This window comes from Brassica oleracea, chromosome C7 (genome assembly GCF_000695525.1).
Source record: "Brassica oleracea var. oleracea cultivar TO1000 chromosome C7, BOL, whole genome shotgun sequence".
Taxonomy (NCBI): domain Eukaryota; kingdom Viridiplantae; phylum Streptophyta; class Magnoliopsida; order Brassicales; family Brassicaceae; genus Brassica; species Brassica oleracea.
The window spans coordinates 16,809,863-16,818,912 of NC_027754.1; the positions used below are offsets into that span (position 1 = coordinate 16,809,863).

Genomic DNA, 9,050 nt, shown 5'->3' on the forward strand with positions numbered 1-9,050 from the left:
TAAAAGAAAATTTTGACGCTGAAACCGTAAATCTTAGAATCAACAAATGCATAAATGCAAAGTTATTGAAATTCAATATATTTTTATATTAGAGGCTCACTTCACTGCTAACAAATACTATACAGACAAAACACATTATGAAAAAAATAAAGACAAAATATATTAACATATCACTATTACTACTACATAACACAATAAAAACACCAAATAACATTCTTAACAAATAAAAGTGATCACATAATTACATTATCCAACAAATCATACTTTTAACAACAATAAAACAATATTCCGCGCGAAGCGCGGACACCCCCTAGTACAACATAATTCTTAAAAGAAAAAAAAAAACATAAAGCTACAACATTAACCAATCAACCCCTTAACCACAATATGGAATTTGAATCATTAAGATATGTAAAAACATGTAAACATATATTTTTACAGAAATTGCACTCAATAACTACAAAAAATTCAAATTTGTCAAGTTTCTACCTCCTCTTTTAGTCGCTTCTCTTTGTATCTCTCTTTACCCTCTCTACAGTCTACACACCTAATTTTCCTTTTTTTTAATTGTACACAAATAAGTCCATCTTTTTAACTTATGAAAGGATTAAGAAAACTTGGAAATGGATAAAAGACAGAGAAATAAGTGAGATGATGTGGAAGTACAACTGGAACACGTCTGTGAGAATTAGCAGAAACTTCAAATGGGACGACCCAAAGTGTCAGAACCTGATTGGACTTGCACATATGATATGTTTCATTGCATTCACGTGCATACCTTTCTATCCACAATTCTTCCCCCTTACGTGTGTAAACAAACAACCTCAAGTCAATAACTCTCTTGCAAGTAGGTCTGGAACGGATCCGGTATCCGGACAATTTTAAGGTATCTGAATCTTTATCCGGCGAATCTATAATTTTATTATCCTTATCTGGATTCGGGGTTCTCGGATATCCGGATGTCGGATATCCGGGTGTCGGATATCCTTCTAAAAATTGTAATATTCGGCGGATATCCGGATCCAGATTTAGATCTTTAAAATAAATAAATAAATAATATTAATATATATAAAATATTAAAAATAATTTAAAAATAACAAAATATATAATGTTTTTAATTATTTCTAGGTATAATATTACAAAATTTACATATACTATTATAAAATGAAAATATATTAAATAAAGTTAGTTTTATATATAGATATTACTATTTTTAAAATAGTTATTAATAAAATTTACGGATCCGGATATCCGGACTAAAAAATCAAGATATCCGGATCCGGCTCTGACGGATCCAACATTATACTATCCGGATTCGGTCCCTACGAATATCCGGGTTTTCGGATCGGATCCGAATCTCATCTCGGATCGAATCCGGATCTCGGATAAAAGTCCCAGGCCTACTTGCAAGGTTTATATGGTTTAGTGGCCCAAGTTTACATTTATCGCAGACCATTGCTTTTGGGTTTCTGCAACTTTCAGTTGCGAAAATGATTTCTTCTGTAATTTCTCAAGAAAATATCAACAAATAGAAGTAATCTCCAAGAAATGGCAATGATAACTTTTTCCCCCAACTTATGGATCAATTTGTTGGGTAAAGAATCTATGAACAAGAATGGTCTGCACAATGGAAAGCTATGAGATACTCATACAATACAATCACCAAAACAACAACAATGTAATGCAACCAAGAAGTTTCCGCAGCAAAAGCCTTTGCTTCTGCTAAAATCGCTCACATTTGGTTAACTTACAAAACTGAACTCACAATCGCCTTGATTTTGTTGCGCTGCTTGATGCATAGCCAAACTTGCTGAAGTCCAGTTTAGAAGATAACCTTTTTTGACAAAATTAAAAGAAAACAAACAAATCTCTAGTGAGAATATTGCATCAATCACAATAAACTATTGAAGATAGTAAAGGTCAAAATGTTCACCCTTTGGACGGACAAGTGTTGCGGATGTCTTTGAGAGGTGCACGCAGACCACTAGCACGAGAGCCAGGACCAGAGTATCTAAAAGATGATATAGCTGAGACAAATCTTTCCACTGATTTCTCTGCTATTTCCGAGTACTGCCCTATATGCGAAATGTTGGATCCAAACTTCTCAACATCGTTGTTGGTTTCAAATGATGTTTCTGCATTACCAGGATCTGTTTCGTCTATGCGCATGTGCTTGGAGTACAAATTTTCCTGAAATTTGTAAGAAAAGTTGACAAATGGCTTTGAATAATGATATGATAACCTAAGCGACAAAACAATTAACGTGGCGTGATTGAACCATACTATCTAACCTTATGAAGGTTTTCTTCTGGCTCAAGCTTCCTTTTCCCTGTTGCAGCTCCACAAAAACTATAAGTACCAATGGAGTTGAGAGGTATAACATCCTCGGGTGTACTAAAGGCGGAAAGGATCTCAACGGATGGGTACTGTTCTTCTTTATCGATCTGATGGTCTATCTCGTGTCTGTTTGTTGTTCTCTCAGCCACCTCGTTCATGGCAAAGATACTCGCTTCTTTGGCAACTTCATGATCGTTGTAGATACGCTCACATGAACTTGCTGATATAGCTCTGTCACTCTCTTCTATCTTAGATGCGCTTGACTTGTTTATCACAGTATTAACAGTCTTTCTCTGGCCGATCACAGAGCAATCATTGAGACATGGGAGAGATTCTTTAAGACTTTTGTCATCCTGCTTCTGCTTGAAATATTTGCTTCTTACTACAACATCCGTCTTCGTCTTCTTCTGCCTCTCCACGTGCTGGTAAACGTACTTATGATCAAGGTCCTTGTAATTCCTTTCCACCGCATCTAAAAGATTAGGACACATAAAAGATGAGTCAGGATTTAAGGTCTCAAGTATACTTTGTTTCCAATTTTTAGAATAAAAGCAACTGTACCATAGTCGGGTGATTCTCTTTTCTCTGCAACTTTGCCAGCATTCTCCCCCTATAGAGACAAAGAGATTAGATCTTGTTATACGATTTCCGAGAACTAAGATGTAGTTCTTCTAGTTTCTTACCAAGCTGTAAACCGGGGATTCATTTGTTGTCTGACTCGAAGGAGCATCCACATCTGTTGAATTGTCCTCAGTAGTGCTTGGAGACTCCTCTGTTGGCGTCAGAGACATTGGTGATATCCTCGGAGCCTTGAACTTTCTTTTTGCCTCAAGAGATGCAAAGCCTTCCGGATGTTAAGTGGAACAAGACATTCTTGATGATGAAAGATCTTACTCAACACCAGCGATACTAAGTTCCAAATGTAATTAACTGTTTAAAAATGAGAGATAAGGGATGTAACATAGAAGGATACAGAAATATTTGGTGAGAAGGTTTTTCTGGACTGGCAACTCAAGCTTTTTCTTCAGGTTTTCAGGTTTGAAACTTCTGGGGCGGGAAATAGCATCAACAACCAACTTAGGAGTGACACCCTCAGCCTATTCATTTAAGAAAACAAGACAGCAAATCAAAAAACCATCGCCATGAGGAAAGCCAGGGAGAGATTATAAACATAGAGAAGTCAGCATATTGTACCTGGAAAGGCAACTGCGTAAATGGATCAAGCTGCCCCAGTGCTATACCCTTAGCAATATGTTGTGGCATCGATGTGCATGAAGTTAAGGAATCAACTAATATGTGTTCATTAACCAGTCTTGATATACTGAGTCCTAAAATCAAAAGACTTGTGTCAAAGGATATGGGCCTACAAAGTCTGAATCTCCGCCAATGTCTTCAGAAATGCCAGACAAGTGTACAACGTCTTCAGATTTGGGGTCATAGACCCGTTGATGCTTGAAAGTAAGCATAGCTTTCTTGAATGATTCTTCATAAAGAGGAGGAACTGAAACTGTGCTGTACTTTAAGTGCTTGATTACCTAAAAGCAAACAAACCAGACTAAGTCTACAGGACTGTAGCCAGAAAATCTAAAACCAGTATCGCAAGAATATGTGGTAAAAGTTTCCGGTTTTTGAATTAATCATACTGTTGCTTTACCAAACCTTTGTTGTAAGATAAAAATCAAGTGAGAAAGGAATGTGTACCCTATCATAGCTTTTGAACTTTGTAATGAGTGTATGAGCTCTTTTGAGTCCCATTCCTGGAAGTGACTGCAAATAATCACAGCCACTCAATATGCACATTTCGAGAAGCATCTGGCTTGAAAATCCAGACAGGCTGAGCTCTTTATTTCTGGGCAGGTTGGAGGCTTGAAACTCAACACCATGACCAAACTTGTCCATTTTAAAGATGATCTGCGACAGAAAAATTGACAGTTCAAAGCAGTAACCGGGATGGACAAAGAGATACCAATAAGGAGAAGAGGAACTACTGATGAAGTACAAATGATCTGATTCAAATTGTAACAGAAAACTTACTCTTGGGCAGCCAAAAGGAATAAGATCAGAATCCTCGGTGATAATCGCATCAACTTGCTTAGTAATAGCCAAAAAAGTCATCTGGGCATCAGCTTCGTAAGGAGCAACAACGTAATCGACATTCTCGTGCCTCAGAACCTTCCATGGTAAAATAACATCAGTTCATGACAGCAAAGAAGAATAAAAAATCCGTTCATTTGGAGAAACTTCCAGGTTAATGTTACCTGTATCAACTCATGTGCAATAGAAGGTGAAATGTCAACAGCCTTTTGATAGCACTCATAAGCAGCTGATGAATTTCCATTTGCTTCATGCTCTAATGCACGTGCAAGATTTTCCTTTCTGGACCTGAACTTGATGTGTTACAGAAAAGAAGAGGACTTAGTATGAAACTAGTTCGATGATAAACAATAAACAAGCATACTGTTCTCAAAACTGGTTATGTAATGTTTTGGATACCTAGCACGCTTATTCTCTTGTTCTAGTTTCATAGGAAGCGGACCTCCATCGAAGACAAGAAGAGGCTTCACTCCATGGTGGCGGAGTAAATTCACTCTATGCATACAGTACTGAATATGCCTGAAAGATCAAACACCAGTTAGAAAAAAAAACAAGAACAAAACAGCAGTAACAAGACGAGATATCTTAAAGAAAAATCACAATGACAAACTGGTTAGCAAAGATGAATTAGTGTGTGTGTGTTGTAAGCTAAATGCTTCATGGCTTATAATTTATAACACACAGCACCACATATAAACCCATCAAATAAAAAAAAAGCTTGAATTTTTCAAGGAGTGTTCAACGATACACTTGGAGACAGAAGAAACCCAATTTCTAAATTTGGGGGGGAAAATGGAAAAATCGATCGATCTAGGGCTGGATTAATCGAGAGAGGAAGGGGAGGAACCTGGTGGTTGGCAATCCCTTGCAGAGGTCTCGGCTGCAAGAGAGAGCGCCTTTGTGAAGCCATGAATAGGTATCAACGGCGACGGTACAACCCTCGAGGTCGTGGATATGTACCGGAGCCATAATCGATTTCAGCAATGGCAGAAGCCCTTGAATACCCATTTCCGCTTCTTCCTCCAATCTGATCGGAAGGACAATATCTAAACCCTAATTTCGCCGCGACGATGGAGGGGGGGTTTCTTTAGACGATTTTCGCAGATGTAGCGGGAAAAGTTGTAATTGGGGATTTTTGACCAATTGTTGATTCCACACTCTTACAATGGCGCCCAACGTGTATAATATTCCTAATCTTACTTATTGCAATTATTATTATCTTTTTTCAGAAATTATATTAAATTACGAGAAATTCGATATGACGGAAGTAAAAAAATTTTATGTTACAAATATAGACCTTAAAAATAAAAATGATCAAAATAAACTTAAATGTTTTATCAAAAAAGAAGTTAATATACATTTATACCCAAAGATTAATTAATTTAGACATTAGGATTTAGAGTTATGGGGTGGAGTTTAGGGTTAAGGGTATAAAATTTAGGGTTTAGGGTTTACACTTGAGATGTGGGTTTTGAGGATAGGATTTCAAAATTTTAAAATTAAAAAAGATTAAAATTTTCAAAACTAAAAATGCTATTTTGGTCATTTTAGTTCTTGGGGTCTATTTTTATGACAAAAACTTAAAAAAGTCTATTTGAGAAAATTACCCTTAAATTATTTGTTTTTCGAATGAATATAATTAAATTATTTGGTTATGAACCAAAGGCATGACATTTTTTATAGAAATATTTCTTTATATAGCCCTTTTTAGTTTATTTTCACAAAAATAGATCTCAAAAAAGAAAATTACCAAAATAAGTTTTATTAAAAGGTAAATATGTATTTATATCCAAGAGTTAACTAATATAGACTTAGAGTTTATAGTTAAAGGATGAGGTTTTGGAGAAACGGTTTCAAATTTTAAAAAATAAAAACTAAATATTAAAATTTTCAAAACAAAAAAGTGCTATTTTGGTCATTTTATTTTGTGAGTGTTATTTTTGTGACAAAAACTTAAAAATGTCTATACGAGAAAATTGCTTATTTTTTTTATAATGCTTCAGGCATTAAAATGTCTGAGTCTCTGAAATGTTTGGGCCAGCATTGAATATGTATATGATTTTTTTCCTTTTTAGTAAAAATACAAAATGTTGAGTAACTTCTTAAAAAGAGTTTAAAATTAATTTAAAATTTTTTTTTTTAACCAATTAATTTTTTATATTTTAGAAGTAAATGTAAACAGCCAAACTAACAACAGCGACCACAAGACTGAAATTACAAAAAGCTTGACAAAAATCTTTCCACCACATAGTTCTCATTAGTCTAGTATAATGACGAAATAAAAATATACTGATTACAAATTACAGGTCTTTAGTAGCTGAGTTGCTAAATGAGAGTAATCCAAAACATCTTTTGGGAGAAATACTAAGGCGCTATCTTCAAAATATCTTCAATTGATTTTCTGTATTCCACAATCAACTCCCTGACCATAGGTTTAAGAAGACAAGTATAAGTCAAAGCACGACCAATCTGATCAAATACTAGATGATACTGAAAATTGGTAACAATTTGCTTTACCTTCTCTGTTGAAGCAACTTCTCAGTCTCTCCTAGTTTTCGCTTTTGCCCATCAACATACTATAAAAGCACACGAAGATTCATAAGGAAAAAGCCAGACAAGCTATGTTTTCTGGTCCAAATGTGGAAGCTTTCTTGTTTTTTTTTGTTATTACCATAGTTTTAAGTCCTAGGGCTTCTGAAACCGAGTTCAGCATCTGTTGGCTCTTGTTGAAATAGCCACTAAGTTCAAGCACCTGCAACAATTCAACGTCTAATTAAGAACCCTAAAATCCAACTTGAATACGTGATTTTTATTACAGAGATAAGAAACAGTCAAACCATGGCATTAGAGTTCTGATCTCGTGTTCCAGTTTCAACCGCATTTGCTAGTTTCTCCACCAGCTGGGAAACCCTGACGTTACTTAGATCCCAAGTAATCCCATTTCAGAGAAGAAACTGATTCATTTCTTACCGGATAGAGATGGAAATGAGAAGCTAACGGCTGCTGTTGCTGTTGTGTAGGTTCTTGTTCTTGTTGGAGTTCCATCTCTTGTTGTTGTTGTTGTGCCTGGAACTGCTGCTTCTTCGTCCGTTGTCGATTATAAAACTGTAAAACGTCAAAGACGATCGTTGATGTCGATGTATATTATATAGTAATATAAACATGAAGCTTAGATATGCATATAATCCTAAAGAGATATATACAAAGACCTGCTCAAGTCTGAAACGAATATCTCGCCCCTTCTTCTCAACACCTCTCTGTGGCTCCATGTTTTGTTGATCATGAGTCTTTGTTTCATCGTTGCTTTGTTGCTGCAGATTGTCTTGAGCATCAAGGCTAAGATTCTCTGGAATGTCCTACAATATTTGTTTAAACAAAAATACCAACAAGTCAAGGACCATGATCATAAAAACAGTAAAGGAAATGAAATTCAATCACTTTATCTACCACATTCTTCTCTAAATCTTCGAATCTTTCTCTTGAATCCAGAATAGTTTTCGCCTGAGATTGAACATCCGTATAAATAAAAAGTTAACACAGTCTCCAATATATAAAGATGACATTTAGTTTAGTTACCCTCTTCTCTGGCCTAGTCACGATAGAACTCTGCGTCTCATTTTCGTCTCCTTTCTTCTGAGATATTTGTATCGACTCTGTTTTATCATGATGACCCACCGTAATGTTCTTGTTCATAATCTTTACCATTGAATCCGGAGCTCGTCTCTGAGAAATCACAGTTAAGAACATCATCAGGACAAGTTTGGAAATCAATAGAGTAAGTTCTTGTTGAGTTTCTTGTTTACATTGGTTTCTTCAATGGATCTCAACTCTGTTGTATAGCTTCTTCTTCTCTCAACTGCTTGCAGATTTGCAAGAGCTTCTGCCATGATGTTGAGAGTAAGAACTCGCCTCAGTTCCTTCTCTGTTCAGTGGAAATCAAATCAAAGAATGGTTTCACTCTTTAGTTTTCTTCTTAATCCAGAATATAAAAAGTTTGCATGTAAAAATGATTTTAAATATTTTATGGTTCCTTTTTACAACAGATGTTATCTTATGGTTTATATTTAAATCTTGTTCTATATGGAACTCGGCCACGATTATGACAAATTCAGACTAATCAATTTTAAATTTGTATTTAATTGGCTTTAGTTTTTGTTTAAATTGTATTTATTGGATTTTAGGCCCACCGTTGGGAAATTCTCGATCGTTTCTTCGAAGTGACAAATAGCACAAAAAAGAGTAGAGATTGCAATATTTATAAAGTATGTTTCATGGCACCTATTCTACCTATACCCGATGTGGGACTGTTGTGATTCTATTTGTATGTCGGCACGTGTCACGAGTCAACTTATGCATCATGGTGTAATCCGAATTGGGCTATTCTGTCTTTTTAAGCCCATGGGTTGTTTATATACTTTGGTTTTATAAACTTTTCTAAATTCTTCAAATTGTCATAGTTGGGTGTGGGTGCGACTATGAGTTCCAGAACAATGTTTAAAACCACAACTAAACCCTAACATTTCATGTTTGAAAATAACAGTATTTGTAGGGTGGACATATTATCCGAGACTCGTTATCCGTTCCGGAAATCTGCTCTGAAAAAACGGATAGAGGGGGGG

General features: G+C 35.6%; 2 protein-coding genes across 2 annotated transcripts; both read right to left on the reverse strand.

Moving 5' to 3' along the window:
- Positions 1-1,556: 1,556 nt before the first annotated feature.
- Positions 1,557-5,571, reverse strand: LOC106302231 (exonuclease 1). The gene is made up of 13 exons (XM_013738760.1): positions 5,279-5,571; positions 4,831-4,950; positions 4,596-4,719; positions 4,372-4,509; positions 4,039-4,248; positions 3,697-3,872; positions 3,532-3,604; positions 3,311-3,434; positions 3,021-3,181; positions 2,899-2,947; positions 2,292-2,809; positions 1,934-2,190; positions 1,557-1,834 (listed from the first exon to the last, which is right to left on the reverse strand). Exons 1-13 carry the CDS (start codon positions 5,437-5,439, stop codon positions 1,762-1,764), a joined length of 2,184 nt encoding a protein of 727 aa, XP_013594214.1. The 5' UTR covers positions 5,440-5,571; the 3' UTR covers positions 1,557-1,761.
- A 1,224-nt stretch (positions 5,572-6,795) lies between these two features.
- On the reverse strand, positions 6,796-8,318 carry LOC106302711 (mediator of RNA polymerase II transcription subunit 9-like). Its single transcript, XM_013739166.1, has 9 exons — positions 8,235-8,318; positions 8,008-8,154; positions 7,879-7,932; positions 7,641-7,787; positions 7,402-7,536; positions 7,269-7,331; positions 7,103-7,183; positions 6,949-7,007; positions 6,796-6,853 (listed from the first exon to the last, which is right to left on the reverse strand). Exons 1-9 carry the CDS (start codon positions 8,316-8,318, stop codon positions 6,796-6,798), a joined length of 828 nt encoding a protein of 275 aa, XP_013594620.1.
- Positions 8,319-9,050: the final 732 nt, after the last annotated feature.